At 36.4% G+C, this 17,384-nt stretch overlaps 1 protein-coding gene across 1 annotated transcript; it reads right to left on the bottom strand.

Annotated features, from left to right (window-relative positions):
* Positions 1 to 16,093: 16,093 nt before the first annotated feature.
* On the bottom strand, positions 16,094 to 16,898 carry LOC104212195 (multiprotein-bridging factor 1c). The gene has a single exon (XM_009761409.2). It carries the CDS (start codon positions 16,800 to 16,802, stop codon positions 16,362 to 16,364), a length of 441 nt encoding a protein of 146 aa, XP_009759711.1. The 5' UTR covers positions 16,803 to 16,898; the 3' UTR covers positions 16,094 to 16,361.
* Positions 16,899 to 17,384: the final 486 nt, after the last annotated feature.

Genomic DNA, 17,384 nt, shown 5'->3' with positions numbered 1-17,384 from the left:
AAAAAATGTTTTATTTTGTTTTACTAAAAAAAAAAGCAAAGAGAAATAGAAAAAAAAATCTTTTATTTTTGGAAAGTTGGTTGTTGAAAAAGAAAAGGATAAAAAAAAAGTTTTTATTTTAGTTTGAAAAACATAAGTTGTTTCATTATTTCTTGAAAAAGGAAAGGAAAAAGAGTCTTTTATTTTTAGTTTGGAAAACAGGTTGTTTTATTGTCTGTGGAAAATGAAAAAGAAAAAAAAAGGGTCTGTTATTTTTATCTTGGAAAAATAGGCTGTTTTATTTGTTGAAAAGAAAAAGAAAAAAAGAGTTTCGTTGCTAAAAATAGTTTGTATTCGCTTATGAAATGCCAAAAAATAAAAATGGAAAAGAGTCGTGTTTTAAAATAGTTCGGTTAATTTGCCCGAACTACGCGGGTTTGATTCTCACCGGATGTGAGATACGTAGGCAACCCTCATCGGGTCCAACCCCACCTTTTGCTAAAATAGCCAAAAACAAATAAATAATAAAAAAAAAAACATGTCAAAATTTTAATTTTGTCATAAAGAAGCCGGGTGATGTTGTTTTGTCATAAATAGCCGAATGTTCCCGAAAGAGACGCCGGAAGGCTGAATTTGCATAAACAGCCACATTTGGGTCATTTTTTAAGATTTGGTCCAGTTGACCTACACAGCCTTAAAAATCTTCGTCCCCGAGACGTTGAAAGGCCGTGCTTGCAATATTGAGTTTTCTAATTTGAAAAAATGATAAAAGAGTCATAAATAAGTCAGGTAATACTGTTTTGTCATAAATAGCCGAATGTTCCCGAAAGGGACGCTGGAAGGTTGACTTTGCATAAATAGCCACATTCGGGTCATGTTTAGGATTTTTGGTCTAGTTGACCCACACAGCCTTAAAAATCTTCGTCCCCGAGGCGCTGAAGGGCCGTGTTTGCAACACCATGTTTTCATTGTAATTTGAAGAAAAAAAAGAGTCAGCGGTCAGGTGAATACCGTTTGGATTTTTAGTCAAAATAAGCCGAGACAGCTTCGGCAGTGTCTTAAACCGTTCTTGCCGAAATAGCCTTAGAGTATCTTTCAGTTGTCGAAAGGTTATTTTCGTAAAAGAATGGACAAGTTTGTAAAGTGTCATAAAATAATCCTCCCCGGCCTCAAAATTCATGAGAAATTGGGAAGGGGCCACGTTGACAAAAATAACCGTTTGGTTGCATTTGTCGAATGGAGAAAGGAAGCTAGTCTTTTGTTTTTGAGTTTATAAATCTCTTGATTAGAATATAGGGGTTGTTTGATTTTCGAGTTTGTAGGTCATCTTTAAATCTTTGAAACTCAGTTTGTTTTATTATGAAAATTGATAAGAAAAAAATGTTTATTATTGTTTGTCTTTTATTGGTCCGAACTACGCAAGGTCTGATTCATGCGGGGTCGTGATACGTAGGCAATCTCCATAAGATTCGACCACAACAAAAAAAAAAGCAAAAAAAAAAGAGAATGAAAAAGAAAAAGAAAAAATGAAAAAAAAATGATGAAAAAATCGGAAAAAAAAGAAGAAAAAAAAGAAAAAAGATGTTGTTAATAATGAGGACCTTTAGAGTCCATTCTAACCTATTTTGTTTTGAATCACAAAGAAAGAAGGTGGTTGGTTTGTGGTAAGCCGGAAATACAAGGCCCAAAAGCATACTTTGCGGGGATCAGGCCTGATAACAGAAGCACTCAAATCATATTGGGACTTGTTGACTAAAGTTGATGATATTGAAGTTGGCAATGGTCTGGGCAATACTGATGCGAAGCTCAGTGGCTGAGATGCCAGTTTTGATAAAATGGGAGGACACTCCGTTCCTTGGTTAGCAGGAGAGAAGTTTTTGGTGGCTTATTTTGTTGTCATTTCTGTTGTCCGGATTATTCTTAGGGTTGTAATCCGAATATTGTCTTGTGTCAAACCTTCTTATCTTTCCAGTTTGTCATATCAGTTTGTTTAAGTTTTGTCAAGGCTGTGTTAGGATTTTATTATGGTTGTTTTGTTTGTTTTATTATTCAAACCATTTCGCCGGTAGTCTAATACAAAAGCCGGTCTTTTATTGTCATCTTTTTGTTTAGTCCTTTCATCATTTTGTTCAGCGCCGATTCTCGTGACATGACATGCGCACACAGTTTGGGCCTAATCTTAAAAGTTAATCATAAAACCCTCGGAAGGTGATCAAAGCATTTAAAGGAAATAAGAACGGTTTGAGATTATTTGAAGCCCGAGTCATGTGGAACTGGGGCAAGTAAAACATAAAGAAAACCATTAAATGCAAGATTCGCCAAATTGGCATGAGGGTCGTTCATGAGAATGAGAGTGTCGCCCAGCAGTGCTTTAGAAATGACAAATGAAAAAGCAAGTGTTTAACACAATTGTCAAGTCCAACACCATCGGAAGAGACTATAAATCTATGATCAATTGTGTTGTTTGCACTTGGCATGTTTTGAAGACTGGAGTGACGAAGAGACTATAAATCTATGATCAATTGTGTTGTTTGCACTTGGCATGTTTTGAAGACTGGAATGACGAAGGCATTTTGTTCTGCTACCTAAACACTTTATCCTTCGTTACCCCTTTTGAGCCTTATTTATTTTCTTTCATACCCCTCGTTCGGAATCAATAGCAACGACTAGGAAATACGAGCCTGGAAGGTAAAGGAAAAAAAAACGAAAAAAAAGGAAAAGAAAAGAAAAATGATAACAAAAAAAACAACAAAGGAAAGTCAAATGAAAACAGAGGAATTGGGAACTACGTTTGACCCGATTCCTCAAAGAGGATACGTAGGCACCTCACGGCTCGGTCATAGGGTGCATAGTATGCATAGTGTGCATGGTATGCATAGTGTAACAAAAATTTAAAAAATATATACAATAATAAATAATCCCCAAGCAAGAAACTGGGGCAAAGGTTGCGCTTGTTGTAAACAAATATGATTTCGAAGGTTGTAATTTTGAACCCCAAATTTGATTTGTTTTTGAGCCTTTAATACCCTTTCTTTCTAAGCCTATCCAAAAAACCCACATTACGGTCCAAAGAAAGACCTTCTGACCAGTCTGCAAAAGATGCCAAGTCAGACAAATGAGAGTCTTACCGGCGAACATAACATACTGTTCCACAACAGAAAGGACTCTAATCTCCAGCAGAGAGAGTCATACCGGCAACACTCCAAATCCCCAGCTGGAAAGTGATACAAATGAGAGAGTCTTATCGGTGAAAATCTTCACGGACACCATAAGGCGATGAAAGCTGAGAGAAAAACCAAAATGAGAGAGACTTGATAGTGAAAACCCTTCGGGCACTACAAGTCGAATAAGATTGAGAATCAGATGGGGAATTGCCAATTGAAGGTCTTGAAAGACGATTGACGACGGAAGATAGGCCACAAATGCATGCCATGACCATTAGAGTCGGTGTCTGCGTTTGATAGGTTTTTATTTATAGTTTCTTTTGTTACAGAGTCATCTTTTTCATTTGTCTTTTATTCTGTTCCCTTTTTATCTTTTTCCTTTCATAGAAAAACTCCCCAATAGAGTCTGTCTGGTCAAAACAAGTGTGAATTGACTTCAAAATATGCCATCAGCTTTCCAATTATGCAAGATAAGATCTGACTAGTACATCCAAGTGGTATAGTCAGCGAGGAACAAACGCGAGGCCAGTGTCAAAAAAAGATATCCCCAGCAAAAGGGAATTGACAAAAGGATTGACAAGTGTCAAGAGGGATACCCTTGCCGAAATCAAAGGTTATAAACCTCAAGGCCAAGGCCCGTTGAACAAAGCAAGGAGAGCAGTGAGCATGATTTGGGGAAATTCATACTAGACTAAAAGGTCGGGGAAATGCCAGTTTCCGAGCTATGCCACAAAAGAAGAGGGATATCCCCAGCAGAAAGGGATTATCCCCAGCAAATAATATCATCCCCAACAAGTTATGGAGCGCAGAGCAAGGAAGGAGAAAAGGAAAAGCCATCCCAGTAGGAGTATCACAACCAACCACCACGTTTTAAACTAACAAATTTTGTTTGATTTGAAACAGGTAAAGGAAATGGCATTGATGACAGAAATGCATGCCATAAGGGAGACTGTCAAACTGGGGCAGAAAATTTTCCTTTCATTTGGAAAATTTTCTGGAAGTCAGGTACCCATTCGAGGAAGAATAAAGATAGCACCAGTCTCAAGGGAAGTGGTGTTTGAACCAGTGTTGCCCCAACATAATAAGTTTAAATGGAGGAAGTATTCCCCAGCAGACAGAATAAAGGGATGACACTTGTGCTCAGAAAAGCAAAAAGCCATTATCATCCCCAGCAGCTTCCAGAAGAATGAAGCATCGACTTGAAGGGATAAAATTCCCCAGCAGCGTTATCCTCAACAACGTTATCCCGAGAAGATAACACTTTTATCCCCAGCAGTGTTGAAAAAAAAACAAAAAAAAATTGAATTTGAAGGAGGGGAAGAAAGGAGACTTCCCCAGTAGTATTATCCCTAGCAATCAGGCGTCCACCTGGAGAACAAGGAAGAGCAGTTAGAGTATTAGCAATCAGGTGTCCACCTGGAGAACAAGGAAGAGCAGTTGAAGTATCAGCAATCAGGAGCCCACATGGAGAATAAGGGAATACAATGGAAGTATCAGCAATCAGGAGCCCACCTGGAGAATAAGGGAATACAATTCAAATTTTAAGTAATCAGGAGCCCCCCCTGAAAAACAGAATGGTGTTTTATTTTTGACATTATTGGTTGAAGCCCCCTGAAGAATAGAATGGTGATTTGATTGGTTGAAGTTGGGAGCCCGCCCATATAATAGAGGAATACATTCAATCTTTTCATTTCAAAAAAAAAAAAGAAAAAAAAAGAAAAAAAAAAAAAAGAATAAAAAAAAAGGAAGTAGTTTGCAGAGGAATGAAACATCCTACTCAAAAGGAAGTAATTTTGGAAGGAGTAAAATAACATATTTACTCAGCAGAGTTATCCACAGCAGTGTTATCCCCAGTGGATCATCGAGATGTAGAAGCATCCTCGACAGAGTTTCGGGCAACCCAGAGTGGGTAAGGAAGAAAAGGAAAAGTCATCCCCATCAAAATAATCCCCAGCAGTTTCGAGGGAAGATAACACATGTAAGTAAATAATTCAGGAAGAAGGAAATGGTTCACCCATAGGAGACGCATTTCCTCCTAAGTTTAGTTTTTACCCATAGGAGATGCATTTTCTCCTAAGTTTGTTTTAGTTTCACCCATAGGAGATGCATTTCCTCCTAAGTTTGTTTTTACCCATAGGAGATGCATTTCCTCCTAAGTTTGTTTTAGTTTCACCCATAGGAGATGCATTTCCTCCTAAGTTTGTTTTTACCCATAGGAGAGACATTTCCTCCTAAGTTGTTGTTGAACCAATAGGAGAGGCATTTCCTCCTAAGTTTAGTTTCACCCATAGGAGAGGCATTTCCTCCTAAGTTTGTTTTACCCATAGGAGAGGCATTTCCTCCTAAGTTTATTTTCACCCATAGGAGATGCATTTCCTTCTAAGTTTACTTTTACCCATAGGAGACGCATTTCCTCCTAAGTTTACTTTTACCCATAGGAGACGCATTTCCTCATAAGTTTAGTTTTACCCATAGGAGATGCATTTCCTCCTAAGTTTGTTTTAGTTTCACCCATAGGAGATGCATTTCCTCCTAAGTTTGTTTTTACCCATCGGAGAGACATTTCCTCCTAAGTTGTTGTTGAACCAATAGGAGAGGCATTTCCTCCTAAGTTTAGTTTCACCCATGGGAGAGGCATTTCCTCCTAAGTTTAATTTTTACCCATAGGAGAGGCATTTCCTCCTAAGTTTAGTTTCACCCATAGGAGATGCATTTCCTCCTAAGTTTACTTTTACCCATAGGAGACACATTTCCTCCTAAGTTTAGTTTTACTATAGGAGATGCATTTCCTCTTAAGTTTGTTTTTACCCATAGGAGACGCATTTCCTCCTACGTTTAGTTTTACCCATAGGAGATGCATTTCCTCCTAAGTTTCTTTTAGTTTCACCCCATAGGAGATGCATTTCCTCCTAAGTTTAGTCTTACCCATAGGAGAGGCATTTCCTCCTAAGTTTATTTTACCCATAGGAGAGGCATTTCCTCCTAAGTTGTTGTTGAAATCAGGAGTCCGCCTGGAGAACAGAGACATACTTTTCAAGTTTGACGTCAGGAGAACGCCTGAAGAGAGGAAAGACAGTTTATTTTCAAAGTTGTTGTTGAAGTCAGGAGCCCGCCTGAAGAGAGGAATGACATTTATTTTTAAAGTTGTTGTTGAAGTTGGGAGACCGCCCATAGAACAGAGGCATACATTTCAGTCTTTACATTTCAAGCATTGAAGTTGGGAGCCCGCCCAGATAACAGAGGCATACATTTCAGTCTTTACATTTCAAGAGTTGAAGTTGGGAGCCTGCCCAGATAACAGAGGCATACATTTCAGTCTTTACATTTCAAGAGTTGAAGTTGGGAGCCTGCCCAGATAACAGAGGCATACATTTCAGTCTTTTCGTTTCAAGTGTTGAAGTTGGGAGCCCGCCCATAGAACAGAGGCATACATTTCAGTCTTTACATTTCAAGTGTTGAAGTTGGGAGCCCGCCCATAGAACAGAGGCATACATTTCAGTCTTTTCATTTCAAGTGTTGAAGTTGGGAGCCCGCCCATAGAACAAAGGCATACATTTCAGTCTTTTCATTTCAAGCGTTGAAATTGGGAGCCCGCCCAGATAACAGAGGCATACATTCAGTCTTTTCATTTCAAGTGTTGAAGTTGGGAGCCCGCCCATAGAACAGAGGCATACATTTCAGTCTTTTCATTTCAAACGTTGAAGTTGGGAGCCCGCCCAGATAACAGAGGCATACATTTCAGTCTTTACATTTCAAGCGTTGAAATTGGGAGCCCGCCCAGATAACAGAGGCATACATTTCAGTCTTTACATTTCAAGCGTTGAAATTGGGAGCCCGCCCAGATAACAGAGGCATACATTTCAGTCTTTTTATATTTCAAGCGTTGAAGTTGGGAGCCCGCCCAGATAACAGAGGCATACATTTCAGTCTTTACATTTCAAGCGTTGAAATTGGGAGCCCGCCCAGATAACAGAGGCATACATTTCAGTCTTTACATTTCAAGCGTTGAAATTGGGAGCCCGCCCAGATAACAGAGGCATACATTCTGTCTTTTCATTTCAAGCGTTGAAGTTGGGAGCCCGCCCATAGAACAGAGGCATACATTCAGTCTTTTCCTTTCAAGTGTTGAAGTTGGGAGCCTGCCCATATAATAGAGGAATACGTTTCAGTCTTTTCATTTCAAGCGTTGAAGTTGGGAGCCCGCCCATAGAATAGAGGCATACATTCAGTCTTTTCCTTTCAAGTGTTGAAGTTGGAAGCTGGGAGCCCGCCCATAGAACAGAGGCATACGTTTCAAGATCAAGTCAGAGGACAATAAAACAGAGGGTTACAATAGGAATCCCCAACAGGAAACAATAAAAATCCCCAGCACCGGGAAGCAAAAGGTTGCAACAAGAGGTCCCAGCACAAACTCAAGTGCATGGGTCAAAAGGAAGAAAAGCATCGGAAGAAAAGCACCGGAGGAAACACAAGCCGACAAGAAAGCAAGGCAACACGAACAAATTTTAGTCTAGCCTAGCTTCTTGTTTTCTTTTAAGCAAGGTGTAACAAGGAGATCGGTAAGCAGTGATAACAGCATGCAACAACAGTAACATTGCAGTCTCACGGAGCCCGCCCATAGAACAGAGGCATACATTCAGTCTTTTCCTTTCAAGTGTTGAAGTTGGGAGCCTGCCCATATAACAGAGGAATACGTTTCAGTCTTTTCATTTCAAGCGTTGAAGTTGGGAGCCCGCCCATAGAATAGAGGCATACATTCAGTCTTTTCCTTTCAAGTGTTGAAGTTGGAAGCTGGGAGCCCGCCCATAGATCAGAGGCATACGTTTCAAGATCAAGTCAGAGGACAATAAAACAGAGGGTTACAACAGGAATCCCCAACAGGAAACAATAAAAATCCCCAGCACCGGGAAGCAAAAGGTTGCAACAAGAGGTCCCAGCACAAACTCAAGTGCATGGGTCAAAAGGAAGAAAAGCATCGGAAGAAAAGCACCGGAGGAAACACAAGCCGACAAGAAAGCAAGGCAACACGAACAAATTTTAGTCTAGCCTAGCTTCTTGTTTTCTTTTAAGCAAGGTGTAACAAGGAGATCGGTAAGCAGTGATAACAGCATGCAACAGCAGTAACATTGCAGTCTCACGGTAGTCCCAGCTACAAAAACTTCCCGAACTACATTAACCTGATTCCCCTTTAGCCAGGGATATGTAGGAAACCTTTGAAGCAAAGGTTCAGTTAATTCTTTTTTAAAAAAAATGCTTCACACGGAGTACTCGGATAGGCAAAAATCGCTCGCTTTATCTTTGCGCGAAAACCCTTCATGTCTTCGGACAAAGAGGGGCAGCTGTAAGCACGTGATTTTTGCCCTATATGAGAATCACTCTCAAAAAATTCAAAATCAAATGATTTTCCTTGGTGTGCAATTTTGTGAGATTTTGTGATATTTTTGGATAATTATTTGTATTTGACTGTGCTTGTTTATTTGTTAAATTAATAAAAAATACAAAAATATGTCGCATTTTGCATGTAGGATTTAATTCTACAATTGTTAGTAATTAAATTAGTTTTACAAAAATTAAAAATTACAAAAATAGGCATCTTTTGCATTTTTAGCATTTAATGTCCAAATATACAATTTTATGCTTAATTATTACTTAATTGTGCGTTAATTGTTATTGGGAGTTAATTTGCGCTTTTATAACTTAATTTAGTTCTTAATAATAATTTAAGTACTTTTATAATTTAGTTTTAGAAAAATAAAAGAAGAAAAGAGAACAAAAATACAAAGAAAAATCGGATTGAGCCACTTCTTCAATTTCAAACCACAGGCCCAAATAATTGTCCAACTTTCCCCATGACCCGGTCCACTTCAAACCGGGTCGACCCGGTCCGCTCCATTAACCCAACACCCCTTCTTCATTTTTGTCCAACACAAAACAAAACCAAAAAAAAAAAATTAAAAGGTGAATTATCACTATTAATAGTTTTATTTTTTGTTTTTTTATATAAAAAATCCGAAAATATTTTATTTTATTTTTTTTTATTTTATTTTTATTTTTATATATAATAATTTCGGGAATGATTTATAAAAAATAAGAAAAAGGGAAGTATTGAATAAAAAAAATATAAAAGTAAAAATAGGTGGAATTCTCTTTTAAAAAAAGTAAAAGAATGTAGAAAATTTAAAAAAATAAAAAGTTTTGTGGAAATTTTTAAAAAATTAAAAAGTAAAAGAAGGTTGGAATTAAAAAATAAATATAAAGGTATCTGAAAATTTAAAAAATTTAAAGTAATTGAAAGTAGCATTTTTGAAAGAAAAAGAAAAGATAGTGGTTTGTTTTTTTAAAGAAAAGTTAAATAAAGTGAGATTCTCTTTTAAAAAAATAAAAAGTGGGATTTTAAATAAGATAAAGTAATTAAAGTTGGAATTTTAAAAATAAAAGTAAATAAAGGTGGGATTTCTTTTTCTAAAAAAATAAAAGCAATTTGTAAGTGGGATTTCTTTTAATTAAAAAAATAAAAAAATATAAAAAATAAATCTGAAAATTTCGAAAATTTTGTTATAAATAGAAGAGAAAATTTATGAAGAAGGGAGTTGAAAAAAGAGGAAAAACTAGATAGAGAGAAGAAGAAAAGAGGGGGCGGAGAGAGAAGTATACACTCGATATACTCTCTGGATACATAGAATATACAGGGACAGAATTCATTTTGGAGAGAGTAAAAAAGATAGAAATAAATTTTCTGAAATATTGAGAGCGGAAGAACACCATAGAGAGTTCAAATCTAGAAAGAAAAAATAAAGAGAGATTTCTGCACTATTTGTCTTCTCCATTTTTACTAGTTTTCTCCGTGTTGCTGGGATTTCTGGACTGAGGTGTTGAAGCTACTGTGTTGGGCTTTCTGCTGCTGTATGTTGCTGTGTTACATACTACTTTGCTGATCTTCTTCTTCTTGTACTGTCATTTCCAGGTACACATTTGTACACTCTCGGCTTGAAGCGAAATGAAATATTAATCAGGCTTTGTTCCTGTTGAATCCCTCCTGTTTAGATTTGTGTTTGAATATAATTTTCCTTTCTTTGTATAAAAATGTAGTCGATTAATTAATGAGTAATGGGCTTGCATATGTATAACTTCTTCATCTAATAATTTTAGTTTAAATTAATCAAATACTAGTTAATTTGTTTTTGATATTATGGTGTGTCAATCTCATGTTCCAGTATTATTGAATAATAGAATATAGAATGAAAGCAATTTTTCTTTGTACAAACTCGATCGCAATTTTTCATTCACATTAGCCGTAAACTAATAACTAATAAGTTATTTTTTTTAGCATGTAATTAATTGAGAAATTTTCTTTTATTTTTAGAGACAAACTTAATAGAAGAAATGTAGTCACTATAGGTTTATCTTTAAAAATAAGAATGAGATGAGCCTCGCCAAATAAAAATACAAAATTGCGGGGCCCTCAGTAAATATTTGCTTTAAATTGCTTAGACTTCGGGATGGACCGTTTAGCAAAATTCCACGGCTCTACCCAAAGTAGATGATACGCTAGTCGCTTTAGGTGCGCCTTTAATAATTTAATTTTCTTAAACTCGGGTGCACATTGATGTGACCCAAATCCAAATCTCAACGGAGTCAAAGTGTGTCGACGACCACGGGTACATTGATTGTAACGCGGTTCGAGATACATTTTCACAACGTTGCAATTCCTTGTAAAAAATAATAATAATAATTATGAAAGCGGTAAAAAGTTAAAATTTGCACATAAGTTCATATTTGTATAAAATCAGATAATCAAGCCGAATATAACAGTTGAGCGACCGTGCTAGAACCACGGAACTCGGGAATGCCTAACACCTTCTCCCGGGTTAACAGAATTCCTTATCCGGATTTCTGGTACGCAGACTGTAATATGAGAGTCATTCTTTTCCTCGATCCGGGATAAAATTGGTGACTTGGGACACCCTAAATCTCCCAAGTGGCGACTCTGAAATAAATAAACAAATCCCGTTTCGATTGTCCTTTAATTGGAAAAAACTCCTTGCACCCTCGCGGGGGCGGAAAAAGGAGGTGTGACAACGCCCACACGCCCGTCACCTAACATGTGTGTCACCTCAAAGTAGTAAAACAATGTGAAATCCGGGGTTTCATACTCTCAGGAATAGATTTACAATCATTACTTACCTCAAACCGGTCAAATCCCTACTCCGGGATGCTTTTGACCCTCGACTCGGCCTCCAATCGCTCCGAATCTATTCATAACCAGAACATTACCATCAATATATGCTAATGGGATGAATTCCAAAAGAAAAACTATCAAATTGGCACAAATCCCGAAATCCTCTCAAACCCGACCCCGGGCCCCAGAATCCGACAAAAATTACAAAATTAGAAAGCCTTTTCACTTACGAGTCCATACATATAAGATTTATCAAAATCCGACTCCATTTGACCCCTCAAATCCTCAATCAAACTCTCCAAGAATTCCAAGCCCTAACCCTTCATTTTCACCCGTAATCTTTATAAATTACATGATTAAACAACAGAAAATCATCACATATACGAGTATTAGGGCTAAAGCCACTTACCTTACTGATAAACCCTTGAATTACTCCTCAAAATCGCTCTCAAAAGCTCCAAAGCCGACAAAAAATGGTGGAAAATGAACCAAAATTCGTGAAGTCCAAAATTTATACTTTTTACCCCGCATCTGCGGTCATAATGTCGCTTCTGTGATGCCACACCTGCGAAAAATCTATCGCAGGTGCGGTTCCCACTTATGCTCTCAGAACCCGCTTCTGCAATCACAACACCGCACATGCGGTCTCTCATGTGCGCTCCACTATCCGCACCTGCGGCTCCTGCTGCAACTCTCCAAGATTTCGCATCTGCGATCATCACCTGCGGTTCCCACTCTGCAGGTGCGGAAACATCAAAAGCAGCAATTTTAACTGCCTTATTCCACTTTCCAACTCTACGTTAACCATCTGAATTCATCCCGAGGCCCTCGGGACCTCAACCAAAAATACCAAAAAGTCATATATCAACATACGAACTTAGTCAAACCTTCAGAACACTCAAAACAACATCAAAATACCAAAACACCCTCGGATTCAAGCCTAAGAACTTCTAAACTTCCGAATTCCGCAAACGATGCCGAAACCTATTAGACCTCGTCCGAATGACCTCAAATTTTGCACACACATCACAAATGATATCACGAACCTACCCCAACTTCCGAATTTCTATTCCAACCCCAATATCAAATCTTCCACTGCCGACCGAAAATCGCCAAATTTCAAATTTCGCCAATTCAAGCCTAATTCCACCACGGATCTCCAAATCACATTCCTGACGCGCTCCCAAGTCTAAAATTACCTAATAAAGCTAACCAAATTATAAAAATTCAAATCCAAGATCGAATACTATAAAGTCAAACCTTTCAAATTTAAAGCTTCGAGTTGAGAATCATTCTTCCATAACTATTTCGATTAACCTGAAAACCAAAACCGACGATTTACATAAGTCATATTACATCATACGGGGCTAGTCATACTCGATAACTAGCGAGCGAAGTACAAATACTCAAAATGACCGGTCGGGTCGTTACAATAGGACAGTAGCACAGCAGATAAAACTTGCTGATAGGTTCTTCCCTTTTTAAGAGAAAAGATATTTTTTATCCAGTCTATTTGAAATATGGAATTTGTTGGACAATATAAAAGCTATGTTGTGTATTTTGTTTGTATTAAATAGTGCATGATTAATCAATCTAAATGTTATACCCCACTGCCAATAAATTGGTGACTCTATAAGTTGTGTTCATACATTTTTTATACAGTATTTTGACCCTGATAGTGCTTGCAAAGTTTCAATCTTATAAGTACTACTGCTACTACTATTAGGATTACTTCAAAATTTTAAGCTAATTGCAGGTACCCGAGTTATAAATTATAATTTTATAATTAATATGAGTAGTATATACCAATGCACAAACATGCCATTTGCATCTTTTTCATCTCAATAGAATTATGATATTCACTTCATCCTGATAGGCTGATACACAGAATGTTGATATGAATTTGAAACTTGAAGGTATTGGGCAAGAAGTTTTATTTTTCAATTTATTGGAGCCACTTATTATTATTGTAGGGAATCACTTAGTTACGGTGCTGAAATTATATCTCTAGCTGAGGTAGATTGTTGTCATTGTCAAGTGAGTGAAGATAACAAGGTCAGAGGGGAGGATCGGCCAATGGAAGTGAAGAACTTTCTGCTCACTTTGGCAAAATATTTTGGAAAAGGTTTAACTTATATACATTGATAGTGCAAATGATATTTAGCTAATACTGTAAACAGAAGAAGCATGTCTAATATTTAACTACTTTCCATTGGCAATATCTTTTTTTCTTTTTTCCTTTCTTTTTATTCACCTTCTTGAAATCATTTACAGGTCACAACAGCGTGGTTGTTGCTCTTGGATGTGGGAGCCCTAAGAACGGTGATGTTATTTGCAAATGGCTCCAAACGAGTAGAATTAGTTGGATGGATTTGTGATATCGTCAACATTGTTGTCTTTGCTGCTCCTTTAAGCACAAGGTATGCTTGAAACCTTCTGTATATTTTGTAAAAAGTTGGATTGAAAAAAGATAGAAAAATAAGGGAGCAATTTAATTTCTTTTTAATGATATTTTTATCCAGAAAATTCTTTAAAAAGAAAAAGGAAGAGTGGACTTACATTGGGGCTAAGAACACCATAAATGACTCAATATTACCTGTAAAATAAAAGAAACAATAAGCAGTAAAATTTAGTTAGAGATTAATACGTTCAAAATCGTAGTGACTAAGTTAATTAAGGTACATTTACGTACCAAAGAGGCCAAAAATAAAAGTTATTTTTTGAACACTTAACAGTGATATTATTATTTTGTGAAGCTCTTAAAGTGAATTATACTTAGGTAGAGGATATACAAAAGGAATTTGGAGAAATTTTGTGCATATGATGCTATTTATAGTGGAAAAATAACAGCAGAGAAAAATCAAAGAAGAAAAATTTGGCAGTAGACATGACGAGGAAAAAAAAAGAATTCGACAAATTAATAAGTTATCATGAATGTTTGGCAATAATGGCGGCATCCATTTAGGTTTCTAATTGGCTTTAAAAGATATACAATGAGATGCATATGCATCCAAATTGTGCAGAATTGAGCATGTTCTACACACATCTAGTTTACACTTTTCAATGGCGGGAGGAAAAAATAACGTTTCCGTTGACTCTACAGCATTAAATATTTTCTGGCAAGCATTGATTAATTCATCCTTCTTAGTTCAACTACAGTCAAGATTTGTTATGCCTTTGGTATTTTCCAATATAGAAAACTTTAATTGAAGGATAGTGCTGGAAAATGTTTGATTACTGTGTGAGAAAAGTGTGAAGTCTGAGTAGCTTACGTCTGATTAATTTGTTTGAAGACTAAAGTGGTTGAGCTTATGTTTGGTATCCCTATTTTACAACTTATTTGCTGCTAGATTGGTTGTTTCCTCAACTAAAGATTGTCGTTAGTGCTTTTTTCGCCTGTGCAATATCTATACATGAGACATCTTCTGTTTGTGGGTTTAACTGTAGGATTAAAATGACGAATTAGAGAAACCATTATATTGGAACACCTCTCATAAGGAAAATAACATATTTTATTTATTTTGTCCCCTTTAATTATCTACGAATAATTAATTAATGATGTACTCTTCTATTTTGATTTACTACAGTGAGCTATCGTTCTTTCTCCTTATAGATTTCTCTTCAGTTTCCTTAATGAGCTGAGTATTTAAAGAACAATGCATAGCATGTTTTACTGTCACAGACATAACTATAAGTTTGGTTTTGAAATTGGAGTTCAACTTCCAGAGGTTGTTGCTGGCATATCCAATGAGATGTCGTCCAGTATAGAAGAGGTTGGGAGCAATTTTCAGAGTGTTGTTTTGAAACAGTTCGCTCTTCTAACCAAGAGTACATAAGAACAACATTTTACATTACATGTACAAACCTTTTTAATTGCACATGGAGAAAAAAATATTTGTATTATTGCAAAACGAAAAAAATGCAAATAGGGATGGCGGGGCGAGTGCGGGGCGGGTTTGGCAAAACCCACAAAAATTTTAACCCGCCCCGCCCCGCATAGTTATTTTTTACCTTAATTTTTTTTTTTTGCAATTTTTAATTTTTATTTTTTCGTTTTTCTGCACCACCCACCCCAAACCCCTCCCCCCACCACCACGTGGCAAAAAATTCGTCGAATTTCTTTTTTTACTTTTTTTTTGTAATTTAAATTTCTATTTTTTTTTCGTTTTACTCCCCTCCCCTCCCGAAAAAAAAATATTTTTTAAATATATTTTTTAGTTTTAATTTTTTTATTTATCAGTTTAAAAGTTCAAAAATTTACAATTTTCAAAATTATGAATTCAAAAGTTTATGTGTTCTGAAATATACAGATTTAGAAATTATAAAGTTTACGGGTTTGAAATTCCGCGATTTTGAAAGTTTAGCGGTTCGAAAGTTTATAAAATTTTTGGGTTCGGAAGGTTATTAGTTTAAAAGTTTATGGCTTCATATTTATTATATCTAAATTATTTATGAATACTTTTGATAAGTCATTTTTCTTAATTTGAGTACCAAATACTGATAAATAAATAAAATTACTACTTGTTTTCCAAGAAAATATTTTCTTGAAAAATATTTTCCACAAAAAATATTTTTCGTTATACCAAACACACCCTATGTGTCTTTTGAATTGGCTTATTTTAAGTGCTTTTAAGTCAAAATAATTTTTAAGCTATTTTCCAGTATGAGTAAAGCATTTGTTTTTAAGTTAAAATGACCAAAACAAGCTAAAAACTAAAAGCTATAATTCCTTTAACTTATGAATTAAAAACTAAACTATTTTAACTTAAAATAAGCTCAGAAGGTTTTATATTTCTTTACAGAGCCACAACTTCTAAACAATTACAAAATGCTTAATAGATCACAGTACTAGTACCACTTAAAATTGAAAGAGAGTACTACCATTTTTCACTAAAATGAACACATTACACCATATTTTTTTACATAGCCACAGCTTCTAAACAGTTACAAGACGATTAATCAGTTCAGAACACGAAATCCTGGATAATCCACAAGTTATTAACAATACAACCATGAACTTGGCAATCTCATACAAACGCTCACTTGTGAATTTTACCTCTAAGTTTAACACCAAGGATCTTCTCCATTTTGGCCAACACCAATTGATTAGGAACGGCCTTACCATTCTCATACTCTGCAACAACCTGTGGCCGTTCATTGATCTGTTTCGCCAACTCAGCTTGGCTCATCTTCTTCTCAATCCTCGCCTTTTGTATAGCTTGCCTTACCTCCACCGGTACTTTCTCAAGCGCCGCCGGTTCCGCCGCCTCATCCAGCTTTCTAACATTAACGACAGCGGAAGCGGCAGTCGTTTTCTTATTCAAACCGGCGTCGAATTTCTTCACCGTTTGAACCTGTGCTCCGGTTCGCAATGCCTGGTTTACAACCTTTGGATCCCTTAGGTCTTGTGCTTTCTTTGGCTTGTGGAGCACGACTGGCTCCCACTCTTGTTTCATTCCTCCTGTTGGTCGGACCGGCATCTTCAATTAAACGAATATAATTGGTGGTGATAAAATTTTGTTTTTCTTAGTTGAATTTCGAATTGGGGGAGGAAAGGGAAGGGGAAGGATTATATATAGTGGAGTGGAACTCTGGAAGGTTCTGGTAAAATGTGGATCGTCTAATAATGTGAACGATGTGTGGAAGGTTCCAGAATCGGTTATCTTTTAGTCAACTAAAACCTACGTTTGCTTGTCGTCCAAGAATATACTGATTTTGAGGGAAAATTTATCAGAAGACCAATTTTTTTGGGAGATTTACAAGGGGTCATTTAAAAATGGCCAAGGTAATCAAAATTTAGTCACGTTTTATGTAAAAATAAATCTGAATGAAAATACTGTTCAAAATTCGGAAAAATACTCCAGCATAATATATTGGAGTTCCAATATATTATACTGGAGTTATATTATACTGATACTCCAGTATAATATACTGGAGTTTGGAGTATCGGTGCTCCAGTCTCTACTATATTATACTGAAGCCAGCAAAGTATACCAATCCAGCATAATATGCTGGAAGTTCATACACAGGTATACCGAACTCCAGTATATTATGCTGGACCG

Source organism: Nicotiana sylvestris, chromosome 4, assembly GCF_000393655.2.
Source record: "Nicotiana sylvestris chromosome 4, ASM39365v2, whole genome shotgun sequence".
Lineage (NCBI taxonomy): Eukaryota > Viridiplantae > Streptophyta > Magnoliopsida > Solanales > Solanaceae > Nicotiana > Nicotiana sylvestris.
This window is presented reverse-complemented; position numbering and strand designations above follow the sequence as displayed.